The sequence below is a fragment of the Phyllostomus hastatus genome, unplaced genomic scaffold, assembly GCF_019186645.2.
Source record: "Phyllostomus hastatus isolate PE091 unplaced genomic scaffold, TTU_PhHast_1.1 phas_scaffold_755, whole genome shotgun sequence".
Taxonomy (NCBI): domain Eukaryota; kingdom Metazoa; phylum Chordata; class Mammalia; order Chiroptera; family Phyllostomidae; genus Phyllostomus; species Phyllostomus hastatus.
Window position 1 is genome coordinate 7,690,179 of NW_025334039.1, and position 22,563 is coordinate 7,712,741.

A 22,563-nucleotide genomic window follows, 5' to 3' on the forward strand; every position below is an offset into this window, starting at 1 on the left:
GATTTCTGGAGCAATTCGTGACCTCAATGAGAAGGGCTTTTCTCTTTCGGTCCACAAATGTGTATTCACCCTGTGTTACCCGTGAATAAAAACTAACTCATAAGTCTCTACTGGGTCCACACCCTTCCCAGTCTGATCCTCCCTTCTCACTGGCAGGTCATCAAACTCAGTTTGAAAAATCCATTTCATACACCACACCACTTTTTACTGGCAACCTTTGGGAAGTAGGAATGGAATGGAGCCAAGGAGAAGACCTGTCACTTATTTGAAATTTACACATAAGGATGTATTACTCCCTTGATTAAAAAGAAGCCCATTTAATGCACAATTGAAATGCAGTTCTGCTCATAGCTGTGGTTCTAATTTGCAAGTCCCCCAGCCAGATCACCGCATGCCTAGAAGCCCAGCCGCTGCCGGCTTTGGCAGGCGCCGTTGCGTGTCATTACCCTGCAGGGCTTGGTTGTTGAGGTCACTTGTCGCAAGTCACGTCCTTTGCTGTCTTCATTAATGGTCTGATCTGCATGCTGTTTCACGTTTTTTCTCAGTCGTTTAGATTTACACTGAATTTCAGTTAACAAGCCTGAAGGAAAAACAAACACAGAGACTTAACTGACCACAGAAAGTACTGTTGGGCGTGTGGCCACGAGGCAGCTGATATGTAGTTGGCTCATAAGATTTTCTACACAGTTTGGCCCAGAGCTGATTCTACTCCTTCTGATGTTTTAAGACTTGGCTTTGAACAAGAAACTGATTTTCTGTGAGTCTCAGTTTCCTCATTCATAAAGTGGGAATGATATCTACCTTGCAGTATTTTGTGCAGATTAAATGTTACCATGTCACTTTTTAAGTGAGTTTTATATAAAGAGGTAATGCCAAAGCACTGTACAAATGCAAAGTATTCATTCGATCAATAAAATGAAGAAAGACACTCCCTATTCCTGTCCTTGGGAACTTTGAAAATTATTGTTTCAAAACATAGTAATAATATTATTTTTCATCCATGTTTACATAATTGTACCATAAGATACATATTCAATTTCATATTAAATATATATATGTAAACATGCTGAATAAAACAAATGCCAAGATCTTTTAGGAAAAACTTCAGATCTTGTTAATTTTCAGAACTGTATAAATTATTGAGACCATAGTTAAAGATGAAAATAACTCAAGGGGACTTAAAAATTTTCGTTTGAATAATCATATATCATCACTAGTCTACACTTAATAGAGCTATAAAAAAAATAACATAGAATGATCTTCCACATTCCCATTTAACTTCCTCATTCTCTCAGTGTTAATGAAACTAAATCCCAGGAATTTCTTTGTCCAGGGAATTTAGTTCATAGGATCATGGGACAGCTTTGCATCTGTTAAAGCTTTCATAAATAATATCAGAGGCTCTTACAGGAGGAGTCATGAAAAATGTCCTCAGAGCTTCAGTTGGGACAAGTTCATGTTTAAGTGATGAGCAACACGAACCACCCAGTATCGAAGTAAATGTTTCCATTGCAAGATTGGATTCCAGCAGCAGCGCCTGCTGCAGGCTCTTGTTTCATATATGCCAAGAGAAGATTGTGATCGACCACTATAAAACTTTCATCCTTCCAGAGCTGGATTATTTACACCGACCTATTTTTTTCCCTCCTGCACGCATTATTTCTCTGGGTGCATCCCAGTTGCCTGTACGGTTTGGAAACAATAGAACTGGAATCGCCTTCCAAAGGCTTTTATTTCATGTGGCATTCCCTCCCTGACTGTTCCCATCCCCTTGGTGACATTTGTTTGTCTATTTGTGTTTTGAGGGGGAAGAGGACATATCTCTGAATCTGAGTAGTCTGTACAATTTTCAGAATGAAAACTTAATATGTTATATACTAGCACGCATTCCAAATGTTGATGAAGATTACGGTTTCTCACAAAGCCAGCAGTTAATACGGTGTCTTTTGTTATCAGATTGAAGGGCCAAATGATATTAAAACTCAGGGTAGTTAATTTCCTGTGTAAATCTATACAAATTGGTTTAGAGCTGCACCCAAAAAGGAGGATTCTTAATAAAATGACTTGGCTTAAAACTCTATTTAGACAATTCAGAGGCAGTTACACCTTAGTCTTATTCTTTCCCACGACTGTGAATTTTTATGCTAATTAAACAATAAATGTAAAAGATGCTAAATCTAATTTGGAGGAAACTCTTAGACTGTCATTCTTTGTAGTTTATAAAAACAATGCCACTTCACTCCATCCCTAATTTAATGCAACAATGAACAATAAAACACAGCAGCTTCAGGTGAACGGCACACTCTGTAGCTGACAGTTTGGACAATTCCAGTGGTTCCATTATCCTTCTCTAGAACTTACACAGATTAGTATACTCCTTCTTTCATACGTGAAGTACCACTCTCATGAGACGAGTTACCTGACATCTGCCTTCTTAAGAGATATTTAGTGGAATTTAATGGCTTGATGTGAATACCTCTATACATACATTCAGCCAACATTCCCATCTCTTTGCATTTCCTTAGTCGGCACTCCTGACACTTTCTCCGCATGTACATGTCCATCACACAGTTGCCCCCGTTTTTACACTTGTACACGGCGTTTTTGGTGATGCTTCGCCGGAAGAAACCTGTGGCAGAAACACAGAAAGGAGTAAAAGGCTCCTGACACCTTCTCCGCAGAGAAGCACACTAGGATCAAGATGCCCGGGCACTTTCTCACGTGCCCCTGGGCACAGCATCCAGGCGATCCTCAAGTGTAACACTGACGAAAGCACTTCCAACTGCCCCGCACCATCCAGGAAGATTCTGATCTCAATTTATCCCTCAAAAATAAAGACACATTTCAATGATAACTTCTCTTAGGAAAAAAAAATCTGAGTTTTTTAAGGTGAGTTATGTTTATTTCCCTGCACTGGGGGGTCAGTTATGCGCCAGCGCACTTACTCCAGGTGTTAGTGATTCAAAGGTGAAGAGTCTTCCCTGCCCTCTTGGAGTCAGGGGAGTCCAACCCGCGGCCCGCGGGCGCATGTGGCTCAGGATGGCCATGAATGAGGCCCAACACAAAATTGTACATTTACTTAAAACCTTTTTTTTTTTTGCTCATCGGTTTTCGTTAGTGTTTGTGTATTTCATGTGTGGCCGAAGACAACGCTTCTTCCAGAGTGGCTCAGAGATGCCAAAAGGTGGGACACCCGTGGCAGGTTGAGGGCAAAGCCGTGTGAACAACCAAACAAGTAAATCCAGCATTCATGGGCTGTGCGGGGGTAGGGGAGGCAGGGAGCATGGTCAGCTCTGGAGGAAGAGGTCAGACTCAGAAGTGAGCACTGAGCTAAGTCTTGGAAAATGAGTTGCTGTTTACCAGGCAGATAAGAAGAGGTCACGTTCAAGGTTTTAATTCAGTATTTAATATGCCCAGCTTGGTGTAACAATAAAGATGCTAACCTCGATTTAAAAGCAAACATCCCCCTGAAAAGGGGTAGCTGTAGCTGCAGCCTGCTACAGTTAATCTGTCTAGAGTCGGGGACAGGAGACGACTCTCCTTTTCTCCACTCGCCACTTCTATTCTTTCTCCTCCACCTGACCAACCATAGTTCTTGAAACTTCCAGAGTCGAGGTGGAGGGGCAAATGAGGAGAGGAGGGTGGGGGGTGAGGTAGGAAGTGACAGGAAAGTACTTACAGCATTTGCCTCTATTGTTAGAAGCTGGCTTGGAAAGCTAGCAAGTCTCTGAAATTGACTTCCTTTTGGGGGCTGGGCTCTCTAGAGAACACCTCCCATCACTGGGATACTTTCCTCTGTAAGTCCTTCACTCAGGCAAGTACATCTCTATTCTAGCCCACAGCTTGTATCTCCTTCAGCATCTAGGAATCTGGCAATTCACCTCCACCCTGTTGACTCTGATGCCCCTCCACATGGCCCTCTGGCCAAGGACTTAAGATAATTCCATGCTGACTTTCTGTGGTCCAAGAAACTCTGTGCGGCACAGAAATCTCTCCCACTTATCCATAAACAGTCTTCCATACGTCTTTCTGTCCTTTCAACTTCTTGGGTGAAATTCAGATGCCAGCCTCCAGTCTCCCTCAGCTTCAGGGGACACGTGCCAGGCTCCTCAAGTGGTCCCTGTTGAAGGCCCTTCCACTGAGGAAAGGGGGACCCCTTTCCCTAATTCTCACAGAAGTACCATATGTTTCAGTCGTGGGCCCCAGCAGAAGACACCGCACCCCACATTCACCCCTTTCCAGTGGGGATGTGGGGTTCATTGCACAGTAGTCATATGCGCCCAAATCTTGGAAGCAATGCTGTTCTGTAATTTCCATTTCCTGCTTACTTCATACCCTCAAAGTGGGTGAGGTATTTAAATAGTTTTTTACTATCTGTTGCAAGATGGGTTCACTTTGGAATGTAGCATCTATTGTTATGTTACAGAATTACATGCTTATGATTTTGTAATAAAAAAGCGGTGTTATTTGCATCAGACCTTGTCTAATAGGACAATTTTCTTACAGCTAGAAGTCAAGTGTCTTGAGAAAAAGGCATTATATGGCCTGGGAATAACCCTAATTAATTTTAAGTAGAGGGAATCATGGAGGAATCCATGAGGGAAGTAGAATTAGAGCTGGATCTTGGAGAACAAGTAGGATTTTGAAATACGGTCTGTGAAAAAGAAAGGACACTCTGGGAAATGAGCAAAGGCAGGGAGTTACAGAAATTCCAAGGAAGTCTGAACAATCTATGTCGATGGGAGGTTAGCAAGAACAGCTAAATGAGTGGGAGATGAGTGAGGTCATGCAGGGGGACAGATTGTGGTTGAGTGCCTTGGAATGCCAACCTAAGGAGTTGAGTCTTCACTGTGTAGAAGGTGAAGCCATTAAAGGGTTTCAGGGTTTTTGGCAGGGGAGGGTGTGCCCTAACCTGCGTGTTGAGAAGAATCCTTGGTATGAGGGGAAGAAAGGGAGAACAGGGAGACTGGAGAGAGGAGACCAGCCAAGATGCCCAATGTCTGAACCTGAGGGGGGCGGGGGTTGTGGTGAGAACAGGGAGGAGGACACAAGAACAATCAGGACGTGGTAACCAAATACGAAATCAAAGGCTGAAGGAAAAGTTAGAGATGTCCAGGCTAAACAGTGATAGACTTGCTTGCGAATTTGTCATTGAGCATAAGTTGCAGTAGGAAAGATCTTACCACTTTCCTAAAAGTCAAATTCAACCGTGGAAAGTCTAGAAAGAGACTGTGCTTCAGATCAAAGTTGATATTAGGAATGCAAATACCAAAGTATGTATTTTAAAGAGACTATAGGCAAAAAACTCTTTCTTTCCTGGTACCACATTCTTGAGCTCAATAACCACTCTAGCCCGAGTCGATCTTTCTACTAATTTTCAGCCCCTGCCAGGAACAATTCCCTTTAACACTGTCAGATACTGATGGCTCAATCGATAACAGAAATAAAACTCCTTATTCCAAGATGAGTCAAAGGAACAGTGCGTAGGAAAAATCCGCAGCTTTTTTCTCTGATATTAACTGAGAAAGAAATCATTACCATCTCAATAGCTGAATTAATTAGCTTTCACTCTGGGGTGGCAACACAATATTATCATTAGATCACTTAAATATGGGTACATATACTGTATTTATATTTATGCAAATCTATCCATACACCTACTTTTGCCTCTAGCGTGTGCATATTTAACAATGCGCATATCAAAGAAGTCATTTGAAAATGAATGAAAAGGGATATTCACTGAGGAACAGAGGCTCCCTGGTAACAAAAGATGAGTCGACAGGGCTGGCTTTGCCCTATAGGGATTCCTGCGGTGGCAGGGAAACAGCCTTAGAAAATGGGTGCCTCAAATATGCCGAATATTGCACAGCACGCTTTTCTGCTTCCTCACAGACATGGTACTTACATACCACACCCAATTCATACACACACATGTACATACATGTGCACACAAACACAGGAGCACAAGCCAGGCTCCACTAACTGACAGTAGGCTACCCACGACTTTGAAACGATGGTTGTTTGCAAACAGACACAAACAGCAGCTTCAGAGAGGTGAGCAGGGGATTTCAGAGCCTACTCAAAGAATGGGATCACTCCTCACTCTAGAGTCAGGTAGGAATTGCCCGTGAGAGTTTGCCCTGCAGGCAGCTGAGTCTTTCTCCTTTTGCCTTCACCTACGGGGGTGGGGGGGGGACTCCCCAAAATGGAATTGGTTTATAAAACACTGTGTATTTATTCTTATGTGTTGAAACGTCAGTCGCCTTCAAAGTACTCTCCATTTGACACAATACACCTATCGAGACATTTTTTCCACTGCTCAAAACATTTGAACTTGTCCATTTTGATGCCTTTTGGTGCTTCTGCCATTTTTTATTTCACCTCTTGCATATTGGCAAAATGTTTCCCATGGAGGATTTTTTTCATGGGGGTGGGTGGGAAGTTGCTCCGGGTGAGATCGGGTGACTAGGGAGGGTGGGACACCAGGGGGTCATGGTGTGTTTGGTCAAAAACTGCTGAGCACTCAGTGCCATGTGGGCAGGTGCACCTGTAAATCACCCATCATGAAATGGGGAAATGCATTGGAAGAGTCTTCAAAAAACATTCACTGAAGCTGAATGCATTTCCCCTTACAACAATGCCAGTTGGTACATTAACACAGATGGGTTCCTAGAACAATCACCTAGCATAGGAAGCCTGCACTACAAGGGGCCTGCCCTCCAGAAGGCAATTCCAGGGTTTTTGGGGGGCCCCCTCTTGTATTAATAGCAAGTGCAGGGTCCACATCTAAGACCTTAAAAGTTGTCCTATTGATAAGCTGACTGACACAAGCTACAAGTCAATGGCTTTTAAAGTCTTTCCTATAAGAATTTTTAGAAAGCTTGACTTATTCACCAGTTCAACCACATAACTGAACTGGGAAAGAAAATTAAATCTACTGCATTTTAGCATTATAAATAAACATAATGAATCTTCCCAATTTTGATTATTTAGCCTAACGATTTTGGATGACCAAAAGATAACTCATGTCCCAATCAAGCTCAGAATAGAAAGCATTGTAATTGGCTGTAAACAACAACAACAACAACAACAACAACAACAACAGAACCCTCATACCCTTTAGTCAGCTCCTGTCACCACTTCATCCACAGCAGTACCTGTAGGAGGTCCACCTATCCCTTTCCCGTTGTCCTTTTTGCATTCTTCACATCACTTATCTCTCCTTAAATTTATCTTATCATTTTTGAAGAGTTCATTATTTTCTGTGGCTCAAATTCAATGGACATGAAAGGATATAAAGTAAAATATTTCCTCCCTATACCCGTCCTCATGCGACCTAGTTGTCCTTCCCTAAGACAATCAATCTTACTTGCTTTTTATTTTTGTGTGCACGAGTGCACACATCCTTATAAAATCACCTCCTTGGATTCTTTTTATTCTGGGTTGAATTAAACTCACCTTACCACTATTCCACGCCTGCCCTTGAGTACCCTTGATGTGTCAGAAAGAAACGCCCAACCAAACTGATGTGTCTGTTTATTCTTAACAAGAAATCTGAAGTGGGCCCTCCATGCAACAAGCATCCGGTCACACCCCTAGTCAGGGCCTTCTTTCACTCTCCTAGATTTTGTTACAGCTTCTCTTTAATCTCCTAACACCACTTCCACAGCTCCGACTCAGCTGATGACTGATCTTCTTATTTGACTGAGAAAATCTAACCTATCACAGGAGAATTGCCACATGCAGCAGCATGAGATCCATTCCCCTGTCTGTATCTGTGAGGCAGGAGATAGTCAGGAAGGAAGCTCCAGAGGCCCCGCAGGGCTGAGGTAGAAAACATCTATACATGACAAAGACCCCCTAAGACGGGTTGTTCCTGTTTTCTGGGATAACTCTGAATCATAGAATGTGCCTGCGTGCTACCCCTGATTCATTATAATATCATTATAATGAAATAACATTGCGGGACTCCCTTCTCCAGTAGCCAATCAAGAAAGTCATGGGAAACCACACATGCACAGTAGCTTTGAAATCCAACTCCTTGTACCTGTGCAGGAAAAGCCCGCCAAAGACTAGCAAGGGGGCTTCTGCCCTTATAAGAATAGAACCCCCCAGCCCACGTGTCCCTTTTTCTTCTCTGATCAGAGTTGGCTCACTCCCGTGTCCTGTGGCGTGTACTATCACCTAATAAACCTCCCCTCTTTCTTTATGCGATAAACTTTGTGTGTTCGGTTCAATTCTTTGTCCGCGATCACGAAGAACCTGGTTACCTGTGCACACCTGTGACATCTGCACTACATAATCTTCCTTCCTTCCTTCTTTCCTTTTATTAAAGATGGACTGGCCCTGTTCTAAGCCAATCTCACCTTAAAATAAAGCCCTCTTTTGAGCCCCACCCTCCATCCATCACCCTATTTCTCTGCTCCTCTTTAGGGCAAACCCTCTTGAAAGAATGGTCCATATTCACTGTCTCTGCTTGATCTCCTCTTTTTCTCTTGAACCCCTGCCAATCCGGCTTTCACCCCCAACCATGCCACCAAATAGGACCCTCCTCTTTGCTTTAATCCTCAGTTCTCCCAATCAGCAAAGATCCACTGATACCTTCACCTCTACTTGGTGTCTTTTAGGAAGGTGAGGGAAACGGTAATGATGTTCTGGGTGAACTTGGCTTTGCATGCCTTTAAGAGCTACTTAGATTCCCCGGTAGGCAAAATCCCAGGAGCTGGAGGCTTAATTAATTACCAGAAAGAGACATAGTTTTGAAGATAGATGATTCAAATGAGGGAGGCTAAATGAACAGATAAATAACAATGATAAAATAACAAGAATTAATCAACAAAATAATAATAGCTATTGCTCACTGAGCACTCAATTGTGCCAGACACAGAAGCTAGATATTTAAAAAACTGTATCTCATTTTTTTGCAAGAACCCAATAAGAAAAGTAATAGTAGTAGACATTTATGGAGGGTTTGCTGTTGGCAGGTACCAAGTTAATTGCTTTATACAATTAACTGATTTAATCCTCCTTACAGCCCCTAGATGCCTGCCTCAAAGGGTTGTCCTGAAGATTACAGGAGTGAGGACATCTCAAGTCCCCAGATAAGGCCAGCCCATAATAGTCACTTGATATATGTTGTCTATCTTTCTTTCCTCTTCCTCCCCCTCTTTTTGTTTTCTTCCCCCTCCTTCTTCGTCACCCTTATCATCATCTCACTCTCCTTAATCATTTTTATTATTATCCTTATTTTGCAGGCGAGGAGTCTGAAGCCCAGAGATGTTAAGGAACAACTAGGGAAAGAATCAGCTGGGTCGGAATCTAGGTTGGCTGCCTTCAGAATTCTACTTTTCTTGTGATTTTCACAATATATTACAGAAGGCTTTTTTTATTTTTTTTAAATTTTTTATTTATTTTTTTCATTTATTTTTAGAGGGGGAAGGGAGGGAGAAAGAAAGAGAGAGAAACATCAATATGCGGATGCTGGGGGTCATGGCCTGCAACCCAGGCATGTGCCCTGACTGGGAATTGAACCTGCGACAGTTGGGTTCGCAGCCCGCGCTCAATCCACTGAGCTACGCCAGCCAGGGCACAAAAGGCTTTTAATGCAGTGAAACAGCTTAAACACCACCTTTTGCAACATGCTTTTAGATCATTTGACCTGCAGAGAACATTAGGATTATTATCAAATTATGTGAAATCATATCTCAAAGTCAAAAAGGATTTTAGTGAGTTTGTGAGTCAGGGCACCTGAGTCCTGACCCATAATCAAAAGAACTATTGAAAACTCTCTATATCTGTTCTATACACTAGAATAGTTTCAATAATTCTGGAATCTTTCCTAAAACTTTAGAACTAAGTCCGACCCTGGTTCACCATCTCCCATAAAAAATGTTCAAAAGGACAACAGGTCACCCATTTACTCAAAAAATGCCTTTTAAGAATTCTACCATCCTCTCAGCAAGAAGGATGTGACTGACATTGACCTATTTGAAAATGCAGCCATTTGAAAGTCCCAGTCAGATGCAGATGGGTTTTGTTAGTTGGGGTTTGAAGTCTGAATCGAAATTCATTCTGACATTAGCATATTTCCATATGCCCCACAGATAACTGAGGGGAAAGAAAGCTCAAGATATAATCGAGCGCTGAGCAAATGGTAGTCATTGTCACTCTGCATTATGCTTGTGTGCTGCAGTTATTTTTAAAAAGATCAAAATTTCTTGATGCCATATACGCCTACAAGGAATAAAATACCCAGAAAAATTAAAGTAGTTCTAACAGAAACAGATATAGAGACCAATGAAATCAGGAAGTTTAACCATGATCTTTGTTTTATTTTCAAGTTTTAAAAAATTCTCGTGTGTGTGTGTGTGTGTGTGTGTGTGTGTGTGTGTGTGTGGTGTGTGTGTATTTAAGTATCAAAGATCTGACACATCTGCGGTAAAGTCCTAAAGCAAGAGAGCTACCGGGTCTTCACATGTAAAAACCTAGCTTAATCCTCAAACTGACCCTGTGAAATAGACAGTATCCCTTGACAGGACAAAGTCAGCCCCATTTGCTACTGTGGCACCATTTGCCTACCAGGCCCACAATCTTGTTAAGTATGGCTGGCATTTTACTCTTCTGAACTATCTCCCCAAGACTGGAAATTTCTGGAAGCAAGAACAGAACTAACGGCTCTCTATAGCCACAGGCGGAGGGTAACATTGGAACAAACTCGCCCAGGGCCACACAACAGCAACCCCCCACCCTTTGTTAATCCAATTACAATCCAATAAAAGCTCAAGGCCCCTACCCCTCAGTGCTGGTGTATCTCTCCACACCATGCCTCTCTCCTTTCTTGGAGAGTGAATAAAAACTTGATTCTCTACACTCTTGTTTTTGTGAATTCTTTCACAGTCCATGTCACCAACCCCCCTAACATCCCTGTTTTGCAGATTGTAGGCTTAGAGAAGTTAAAAGTTTTGTAAACTAAGGATTGGCTAGTTCGATATCCACTGTATCTCCTATTCTGGGATGCACCCTCTACTTTAAAGGCAGGAGAGTTGAACCCACTCTTTCCCAGACTTCCTTGCAGCCAACCTGTGGATATGGTTTAAGCTCTGCCAAACAGGTGCCCTTGTGAGACATTTGGAAATTGTAAGTGAAGCAAAAGATGTGATTCTGCTGCTTCTGTTGTCTCTGCTGGCAAGCAGGACCATGCGGTTTTGCTGTGTCTGCATCTTGGTTTCCAGTCGCTAGCTCTGAAGGTGTGAGAGGCAAGACAGGGGGCATTCATCGTTTGTATGGGCACATTTAGCAGGCAATGCATGGCTCTGGATCCAGTCATTACGGTGAAGGCAGCTCCCTGATCCCTAGATGGCAGCTAAGGTGGCCAACAGTTCTTGGGCTAGCTTCCTGATTCTTCATCTTCTTGGATAGCAACTGCCTGGCAGGCCAGCTCTTCAGGGTGGCTCTGAGCACCGTCCTGGAGGCTCAGAATAGAGCCTGCTCCGCTGCCCTTCCAACTTCTCCAGTATTAATTCCTTTCTACTTGAAATGTGGCTTCTGTTTTGTTTCACTGAACACTGACTGGTATCTTACATACCTTGCTTACTCCTTCAGCAAGTACAGAGCCTAGATTCAATGCATGCCTGTCGAACATCAAAGCCCACCCTCTCTTTGGTGGAGAGTCGGGGAAGGGAGTTTGTCCTGCACTTCATAGGCGCAGCCTATGCCAGGCAGCGCAGATAGCCAAGCGGTGTTGCGGGGAGGACCAAGCTGGCTCAGCTAACAGGCTGCCTGGCATAGGTTGCTGGTTCTTTCACTCGTCCATTGCCCTGTTCAGTGGGCCACTTCCCTACTCACTAAGCCAGGGCAACTTTCACTTGTTTTCTCAAGGGAACATATGCAAAGCACAAAGGAGTCAATTATTGGCTTTCAGTCACCAAAGCCTAAGCTTCAAGATCCCAGACACTACATTTCCCCGGTTGGGAGAGGCAGACAGTCACAGAGGAAGTGAACGAGCTCAAACGTGTTAAGTACCTGCCAAGGCCCTGAGTAGCTCTGTTCCTCTCAGCCCCCATCCCCAGGCTGCGTCCTGGGAGGGGTGCAATGAAAGATTACAGAGACTCCACGTCATTTGGGAATCCTGGGGCACAGGAAGTCTTGTGTCTTTTCTTGGGGAGCATCTGTCTGGAGAGGCCCTCGGGGTTCCCTGCACCCAGCATGGCATAGGAGCAGGTAAGATGGCTGTGTGGGCTCTCTGGACAGCTGGGCATCCCAGCATGCCACTGGGGCAGCCTCAAGAATGCGTCCACCTGAGCTGCAGAAAAGCAGGAGGGCACGAGAGGAGGGAGGGGTGTGGCCAGGACCCCGGGACAGAGCCTCCGAGACCCTTCCCACCGGTGACTGAAGGACAAGCCCGCAAGGAAGCCACACTGTGTTAACAGCCCTGAGAACCAGAGCTTCCCCTCACGGACCAGTGCCCAATCCCTCCACGAGGCTACAAAATCCAGGAGCTTAGGCAAAACCTCAGAAAAATGACTTTTTGTGGGGATGGAGATGGTGAGTACCATACTCCTCAATTAAAGGAAATAAAGCTGTCACCAGGGCTTGAATTAAATCCAAAACCCAATTATGCAAAATGTGTGGTTACATTTGTTGCACCCAGGTCCTGAGGGTAGTGCAGCTTCCAGTTCATCTGACACTGGCCCTTGAGAGTGTCTGGTCTAAAAGAGGGGTCACCAAACTACAGCGAGGTCCATGGGCCAAATTCAGCTCCTTGCCTGTGCCTTTTTTTTTAAATTTCCTGCCTATTTTGGGGGAGCTAAGTAAAGCCAAAGCCATGCCTCTTCTTTGTGTGGCTGTGTTTGCCAAGTTGCACAATTGCAACAGAGACCGCTATGGTGCAGAGCCTAAAACACTTACTCCCTGTCTCTTTACAGAAACAAATCGCCAACCCTGGCGCAGAGCATGTGTCCCGCATGACTCCATGTCATGTCCTCCCTGGCGCTCGGGTCCTTCTGCTGCCACCAGGGGGGCAAAGTCTCAAATCGAAATCAATGAGAAAGCTCTGCTCTTGAAAATGTATCTACTTTCAGTTCCAACTTTTCCTTCCCGCACTACCCTGACCACTGGTTCTCTTTTGACCACTCTTCGGTCCCCTGCCTTGTCCCCTGTGACCCTGCACTTCCCCGGAGCCTGCTGCCCCTGACTTCTATCCTCTGAACCCTTTGTGGGCTTCTCCTCCTTGCCTGCCTTTAACGTCAGTGCTTTTTGTGTGTTGGTTGGGTTTGGTGTTTTTTCTCAATCCTGAAGTCGGTGTTTCTTAGGATTGTCCTTGGCACACGGGTCTCACTCTAGTCACCCTGCCACAGCACCGAATAATTCTCAGGGGGACCAGGTTTCACCATAGCCTTCACCTGCAAGGAGGGGAGCTGGCCCGGGTTACTGCCTTGAGGGGTTTATGCCCTTGGCGTGGGCAATACCAACGCCTTAGCACCTAGCTGAGCTCTTGAGTTGCTTCCTTTGGCCGCTGAATCAGTCAATATTGGCCTTGAACAAACAGCTCAAACAGTAGAATGATCACTTAGTGGACAAGCAATAAAAGGCATTGTAACCTAGAGGTTAATGATAGAAGCTCTGGAGTTAATTTTATAAGCTATAGATTTGAAGCTCTACCTCTCATTAGCTGAGAAGCCTTGAAGAAGTTGATAAATTTCTTGTGCCTCACTTTCTTCATCTATACAATGGGGATAAGGTATGAGGATTTACAAGCTGACAACTGAAGTATAGTAAATATATCACATAAGCTATTAGCACTGGCCTCCAAATCTCAGCTTCTTTTTGAAATGAAGTGCTTATTCCTCACCTTTAAAATAGGCTCTGTAATACCTACTTCCCATAGTTTCTGCAAGGATCTGAGAAAATGTTTATAGCATTGGCTTGTCATTGGCACTGAGATTTGTAGGTTCAAATTTACAAAGGGGGTTTTCTTCTGAATCGGATTTTCAGAATAAACTATGTGTGTTCTCTTCTCTTTCTCTCCAAGCAGGAAACATGACTTGGTTAGATTTTGTGTGTTTCCAGTCAACATTTCCATCTATTGAATTTTCCTGCTGATGACTGGACAGCAGCGTCTCCCCCTCCCCCACCTTTGATAATTTCACAATCACAATACACAACCGAGCTGCCTGGCCAGATAAGTCAACTCAGGTGCCTTTTAGGTATGATTTACATCAGTTGTCGTCAAACTTTACTGCGGAGGGTTTGTTAAACTACAGATTCTTGGACCCCACTCCCAGAAATTCTGATTCAATAGGTGTAGGGAAGGGCCCTCAAATTTGCATTTCCCACAACTTTCCAAGTGATGCTGAACTGATACTTTTGGACCGGCGACCACACTTTGAGTAGCACTGGTCTACACAGTCAAGGTGGGAAGGTTTTTGGTAATAAGTCAACATCAAATAGAGTAAGTGTTGCCAAAAAAATGATAATGGTCTAAGACCATGTCCTTTGCACATATAGAATCTGTTTTTTTATATTTTTACTTTATGGATGTCTTTAAAAATTAGTAACAGCATTCTCTGGATCATCTCTAAGATTTTACCCTCCACAGTAACAGACACAGCCACTTTTTAAAATTGATTTTTAGAGAGAGGAAGGGAAAGAGAGCAAGGAACACTGACTGGCTGTTGCACTTCTTTATGCATTCATTGGTTGATTCTTATAGGTGCCCTGACTGGGATTGAACCTACAAACTTGGCATTATCAGGATAATCCACTGAGCCACCTGGCCAGGGTCCACTCACTTTTTGACTAGAGCTACGACAAAACTCTTTTTCTTTTATGTAGGTTGGCAATTGACTTCTCAAACCTACGTGTAGAATTTTCTTTTTATTTTAATCCAACTTTCAGGCTGGTCATTTTGAAATTTTCATTTTTTCTAACCCATTAGCTATTCCTCCTTGCTTTCTTTCAACTCTCCCTCTTTTTCATTTCAGCTTATTTTGTTTCTTTTTTCCAGCTTTATTGAGATATAATTGCCATACACCATTGTGTACATTGAGAGTTACAACATGTTGATTTGTTACACTTACATGTTGCAAAATGATGACCACCACGGCCTTCACTAACACCTCCATCGGGCAGCCACATCCCCACCGTTTCTTTTCTTTTCTTTTTTTGTGAGAGCATTTAAGATCTATCCTCTTAGCAACTTTCACTGCTTTTTTTCTAACTGTCACAAAAGCAGCTTTCCATCTCCAAAACTCTGCTTGCTCAAAAAAAAAAAAAAATGCCACCAAATATGGGAATGGGAAGGTAATATTACTTTTATCATTTGGGGGTATGCAAAAAATCAAGTAGATAAAAGAGTTTGAATATATTTTTACAAAGTAGAGTTATATATACTAAGCACCAGCGATGAACGTGGATTTTCACATGTCATTCAAACAACATTCATCCCTCACTTACTATGCAGCAGGCATTGTGTTGGGCACAAAGGGGAGTGGTAGAGCTGAAGACATCACTGACACCTTCAAAGAATTTATAAGTTCTCTTTTTACCTACACGCACTTGGCTCTCCACAAAGAGATGAAGGATATTTTGAAGGCCATAAATGAGATATTTTAAATTTTCTTTAGAGATGTTTTAATTTTTAGATGTGGGACATAAACACCACTTTATGTTTTAAAAATGTAATGACATCGTATCAAGTTTTTAAGAGGTGACTAATGTTGTTTTTTTTACACAATCTGATCATTTGAACTTTCAAAGGTTTGAAATGTCCTTGAGCCATTCTTATGTGACTGTTTATTTGCACGGCAATCATGGCCATCTGGGAACCTGAATTTGGCAAACCATTCACAGATCTGCTCAAGGGCAGTTCTTATTCAGCTTTCAATGTCATAGACGCTAGCAGAGTACCTAACACAAGGTAGGCATTCCATAAATATTTGTTGAATGAAGAAATACAAAGATAAACAAGTTAACCTACTAGTCCACTCTGTTCTTTCCTCTGAAATTTTATGAACTTATTACCTTGTCCTTCTTGGGATAGTAATCACATAGGATTTTAAATTGAGTTGTTTTTATATTTCATGTGTTATATTTTTCATTCATGTGTTATATTATTCATTCTAAATGGATAGAAATTTCCCTGATCTCCCCACCCCCAAAGCATCTCACACGGGTCTGCTAAGTGAAATACCTGTTGAAATAATCTATTAATACTTCCTTCTTTCTTAATTTTAAAAGACTTAAGTTCAAGTGTCTCTTTAAAAAAAACAAAATCCACAATCATAAATTTCTTAGCTAAGTATAAGGTTGTCAATAGGAAAAAAGTTACTTATATCTAAGCAAAATATTCTAACAGGCTCCTCCTGGAGATCTAAGACATTGAAACAAAGGTGAGGAGAAAGGAAGAGGGAGGGGAAAGTGGGAAATTGTCTGGGGAAAGGGGAGGATCCAGTCGGAGGGATTTCGACAACCAATATAGTAAAACCTTCACAAGGAGAACACTGCCAACCAAAAGATGCTTACCTTTGCACCCCTCACAGGTCAGGGCATTGTAATGGTATCCAGATGCTCTGTCTCCACAAACGACACATAGCTCATCTCCTTTTATTCTCCCCGCTGATGCGCCCATTCGGGCCTTCTTTGTCACAGGAATCTCTACTATCTCAGTCTCTCCCTGGTAGAGAGCCTCAGCTGGCATTGGCTTGAGTTCATATATTCCAGGAGAGTACCATTCTTCAGGCTGCTGGGGGTAGAAACCCAGGTTGGAATAATAGGATGATGAGGAAATCTGTGGTTGAACTTGGGGAAACTGAATATTGTTGTATTGTGAGTATGATTCCACTTCTAGATTCTGTCCCAGGGGGCCCGCTGTTGGTTCTGTGAGTACACCTGGACAAAGTGACAATAACACTGGAATGAACATTATCATTCTATACATCAGAGAGGCAGTTTAGCATGCATTATGTTTAAGAGTGTGGGCTCTGGGAAGAGACTGAGATGTTTAACTATACAAAAATTAACAACTTTTTTACATCAAAAAGTCTGCACAAAGAATTAAATGACTAAATTATAAGCTCAGAAAAATATCTACAACATAAAGGACGGACCAAATAGTTACAGCATTAATATGTCAAGAGTTCTTGCAAACCAGTAAGAAAACATTCAACATGGAAAACTGAAAACAAATAGGAACATTTTAAAAACAAAAACAAAAAGACTGTTAAAGAAGCACTCAACATGGAGAATATTTAACATTCCATGGAAAAATGATGAAAGACATGAATGGTCAGTTTTTAGAAATAAAAACACGAGTGCATTAAAAAGATATAAAAATGTGTATATCTTTGCCGATAATTAAATTTAAATTGAAACGACAATAGAAAATATCATAATCTTCACCCTTAAACATGTAAAGGTTAAAAAAGTTCAACAACACATGCTCGGGAAAGCCAAGTTCTTGAAGGGCAATTTGTCACCAGCTTTCCGCATTTAAAATTTAAACACTCTTTGAACCCAATGATCCTCAGCTAGAAAACTGCTTTCAGAGGTATACTTGCATCTGAACGAAAAAAATGTTTGCGTAAAGTGTTCATTCGCAGCAACATTTGTAAGAACCATTGAAACTGAAAGTGATTTAAATAGCCATCAATAGGAGTCTGGTTAAATAAATTATGTTATGTCCATACAATGAAATACTATGCAAATGTGAAACAACACGTGTGCTGATTCGGAAAGGTTTCTATAATACGGTGCTTGTTGAAAAAATTAAGCTATAGAATAATGTGCACATTTTCATGAATGGTAAAAAACACTGTGTGCATATGAGGGAGTTCTTCGTCCAGGGCAGAGGGAACTGGGTGCTGGCGGCAGTGGCACGTGAGATTTCTGCACTGTTCTCTGGGGCGGGAGAATGCACACACACACACACACACACACACACACACACACAAAAGAATGTCGTGCCTGAAATTTGTCCACCTGGGTTCAAATCCCAGCTTTATTTTATTACCCACTATCCATGCACGTGGACTGTTTACTTAACATCTTTAAGTCCCTGTTTTCTCTTCACACAAGATTTAATACCTGCCTCATTAGGCTGATGTAAGGATTCAATGAGGTAATGCATTCAAAATGCAAGTACTTGGCTAAATGTGTAGGCACATAAAGTGCTAGATGAATTATATAGCTGCCACCAAAATTGTAATAATCATTATTCCCCCTGCCATTATGAAATGAGACCCTTATCTAGAAAACCTCTAGGTCACAGAAAACCATCAGGTTGTGAAAATGCTTCTATTTCCTAGAAACATAAACTGTGGCTCTTTAGAAAATAACACTGTTTAAATTATACAAAACACTAGAAAATTTCACAGACATAAATAAGATATAGGAGAGTGTCCAAACATGTCTGATTCTTCAAAGCATGATCAGGCAACCCTAAACCAAATTTCCATCTCCACCTCTAAGAACCATGAGACTGAGCAAATTACCTGGAGTACTGATAACCCCAGTTTTTACAGCGGTGGGCTTGGGATGAAAATACATAGATCAAGGGTGGCTGAAGAGTGAAATAATACAAATCCACAGTTCCTCATCTGAAACTTTGGAGTCGCCTGTGTTTCTAAATCTGGAGTTGTTTGATTTTAGAATAGAATACAGTATTATTTCTCCCGGCACCAAACAGCAATCCTTTCCACGATGCAATGCATGAATGCTCACAGTCAGAGAAATAAACGAAGTCCGTGAATGCCCTCACATTCATTTAGGTCAGGTTTTGCCACTGAAGAAGTTTGCGCCACACTTTGAAAAAAACACTTAGTTTTTGGAGTTTTGGGGATTTGGAATTGTCGATTAGGGATTGTGAATCTATGCGTCTATACACGTGGAATGAATGCTCTTCACAATGCTCGCAAGATGGTTGTTACTATTGTTCTTATTACTACTATTACTTTTGGAAAACTTTATTATGGAGTTCTTCCTAGTGCCAGGCACTTGTATATTTTCACATGCCTCTCACAAAATCCTATGTGGTAATTAACATTACCCCACTTACAAACAGGTAGCCTGTGGCATAGAGAACTTTGGCAACTGTACTCAGGTAGGTACCTAAGTAGCTGAGCTTTGAACTCTGGGAGTCCGACTTCAAAGCCCGTGTGCGGAACTGTCCCTCTCCAGGATAACTTCAGATGTGCAACACTTTAGAGCTTGACAGTAAAGCCTTTCTCTTCCTCTCTCTGAGTTCTTTAGTCTCTTCACTGCTCTCCTTGCAGATAACCTCTCACTAGATCTGTAGGGCTCAGTGTGATCCTACCCTTTCTTTTCCAGCCATTCCACAAACGTTCCTTGCCGATTCCAGACTCAGGAACTTTCCCGTGTGCTGCTTTCTGAGCCTGGGGCTACCTGCAATAATACATCCATCCCCTCTGAGGGCTTCGTCTCACTAATAATATTCACTTACTTCTCACTTTTCCTTTAAGTATAGTTTCTCTCGGAAGTTTCCCTGAGTCTGAGTCCCTGCGAGTTCTGGCTCTGAACCTAGTTACATGGCACCTAGCTTCCCTGCCTGGGCCAACCTTTGCTCATCTGTACAGACTCCGTGCTGGATAATCTTACTACAATCCTTCTTCATACCTAACATGTCTGTAAGTGTATGACTAACGGTCCATGGACATTAGAATTCAGAGCTTTTGGACAATGGTAAAGTGGAGTACATGCATATTTAATGTTTGTTAAAAAGAATGCTTTCGGCATTGACCCAGAGAGTGACTGGCAGAGCACCAAGCGTACGGTATCTGTGCAGACGTGAACTTCTTCTTTCATGCTCGACTTGTTCGTGTGAAACCGGAACATCGAGTCAGAACATCGAACAGGTAAAAAGATTGGTCCAAAGACCACAAAATGGAAGAACATAAGTGTATGGAATTATGGCAGAAAAAAAAGAAACATATAAAATCCCAATTTATTTAATAATCACATGACTAAAATTTCCGGAGTGAATAGGATCGCAAAGAACTTAGCATTAAAAACAGTTTCACGTGAACTTATAGCCAGATTTTGTCCTCCAAACCATCTTACCCCTAATCTACCCCAAATCTCCACCCCCGAGCCTGGTTTCTCTCCGCCTACCCTTGCAGGAAGGTGAAGCAACTTGCCCAAGGCCAGTTAGTGACAGAATCTGGATTCTGTGGAATCCAAGGAAATGTGTGCGTTTTTCTCCTCTTATGACAATTCCAAGATCTCTGAGCATCATTTCAACAAAACAAAGCTCTTTGTAACCAAGAGGCACCCAGCGCATCAGACCCTGGTATCAACAGCATATCAATCTCTGGAATCATCTCAGTTAAAATGGGAGGCTTTCCCAAAGACATCACTTCCGTTACATGAAACGACAACACATGGTAAGAATAGGAGAGTGGCACACAATGAATAATAATGCCTGTATTCCCAAAGCACACGTATTGAATACTTCAAGTATTTCATTGTCCCCGCTCCACTCTCTACAGAGTGGAGACAATAACTATACAGGCAACTTACAGTAAAGTAACCCCGCCACGGCCAGCGTATTTCAACATGGGACACTAGAACAAATTCCACTGTGAACTGACTGTGAGACCTTGAACCACTGCCAAACATTTCTGTCTTGATTTCTTCCATAAAATGGGGCTGTTAACAACACCCAGCCTTGCTATCTCAGAAGGCAGTTCGGACTGTAAAACAGTCCTTGAGTTTTGACAAGTTGAGTGCTATAAAAAGGCATGTTTGATTCCTGAAGAAACTCGTAAAACTCCGACTCTAATGACAGTTAATTGATAATTAGTAATGGTTAATATCTATCAGTCTGTTTTGATGACATAAATGATAGGGTACCTTTTCACTTATATGTATATATTGAACACTTACCATTTGCTAGATACAGTGCCAGGCTCTGAGGATAAAGCAATGACTAAGAGAGGCAGACAACAGAGAGAAAAGGCCACTCCTCTGTGTGTGTGTGTGTGTGTGTGTGTGTGTGTGTGTGTGTGCTGCAAGGGGGGATATCAAAGACTGGGACAAAACCGAGGAAACAAACACAGAAGTTTCTGATAGAGCATAAGCAGAGGCAGGTCAAGTTTAGAGTATGCGTTCTGAAAAGGTAAATTTATTTCTATTTGAATAAAGAGATATACATATAAGTTTGAATTTGTGAGTGGGTTTTTTTTTGGGGGGGATCAGTTTATCAAGCAGTTGGAAAATCTGGATTCCTTCTTACAGGAAATTCCACATAAATAAGAGTAGAGAGTTGAGGAAAGAGTTTTTAAAGGGGAACACCTGAACAGATTCCCGGGGCGGGGGGGGTCCGAGACCCCCTGCAGAGGACACGAATTCTGGGCAGAGACACTGCAGCATGTAACAGTTTCTCTAGAGGAGTACCTACCGTCTAAGGGAACTTTCTGAGATGATGAAGTGCTCTCTGCCTATCAACACATTAGCCACTGACCATATGGAATAGTGAGCATTTGAGACATGGCTAGCAATAATGGGGAAATGAATTTTTCATTTAATTTTAAATAATTAAAATTTAAAATGAGGTAGCTACATGTGGCTAACGATATCACAACGGTGCAGCTCTGAGGAGTCCGCGGTCAGAACCACTGCGCACCCGCAGGGAAGAACAGGGTTCGTGTAAGAGCGATGGCACTTTCTCAGGACCTCACAGCTCCGCAGCCCGACGGCATGTCCAGGCTTTACCCAGTTTTCCTTTCTGGCACTGTGCCACCCACAGTAAACACGACGTCTGCTAAAGTGTCTCATGAATGGGAAAATTGCCTTCTCTGCCTCATTTACTTCCTAATTCATGGATTCTTGACTAGAGGATACAGCTTCATTTGCGGAGTTGTCTGCTTTTCCTGGTGCTGGGGTGTCGGTGGCCACCTCCTCTGTGAGGTCTGTCTGAGCCCCACTGGGTAGCACTGATCCCTCCTACCCTCTGTACACACCTCTACCGCAGCGCTTAGAAGCGGTGATAACCATTTTTGTTTGTTTATAGGCTAATCTTCCACGCTGAACTGGAGGGGAAATGCCAAACTGGTTACAAGGGGCCTACCTCATAGACAGCTCTGGATGCCATTCACCTGCAATTTGCTACATGTATGAACTTGCTAAAGACATTGACCTTCTTTAACCTTCTGTCCTCTACAAAGCTGGACTAATACAGTACCCAAATGAGAGGTTTTAGCGAAGACATAGGCAGACAAGGAACGTAAACTGCACAGGGCCTGACGCGGCAATAATGTTGAGCACGTTTTTGTTATTGCTGGGGCTAGCCTGGGAGCTTCCTGGAGTATCGTATCATCACATATTCCCTTTTGTAGTCCTGGCACCTTACCCAAAGCCTGACACGGTGCAAATGTTCAATAAATGTTAAATGGAAATAGTAGGAAATTTACTTCCCCAGCCTTTCAACTAACTTCCATTTCTAAATAGTCACTTTTTAAAATGTAATCTTTCCTATGTTTTTTCCATTACCATTTTGTCCCCTTAACCCCCACCCTCCCAACAATCACCACACTGCTGTCCACGTCCATC

At 42.5% G+C, this 22,563-nt stretch overlaps 1 protein-coding gene across 4 annotated transcripts in view; it reads right to left on the reverse strand.

Moving 5' to 3' along the window:
• Positions 1–22,563, reverse strand: part of NR1H4 (nuclear receptor subfamily 1 group H member 4) — a 66,997-nt gene that overhangs the window by 16,751 nt on the left and 27,683 nt on the right. For 2 of the 4 annotated variants that reach the window (XM_045826479.1, XM_045826477.1), the window contains 3 exons: positions 16,522–16,887; positions 2,489–2,629; positions 447–580 (listed from right to left, as the gene is read on the reverse strand). In XM_045826479.1, the coding sequence (XP_045682435.1) occupies positions 447–580; positions 2,489–2,629; positions 16,522–16,887 (641 nt within the window). Of the gene's footprint in view, positions 1–446; positions 581–2,476; positions 2,630–16,521; positions 16,888–22,563 lie in introns of all 4 variants that reach the window. The other 2 variants (XM_045826478.1, XM_045826476.1) reach the window with 1 other exon arrangement.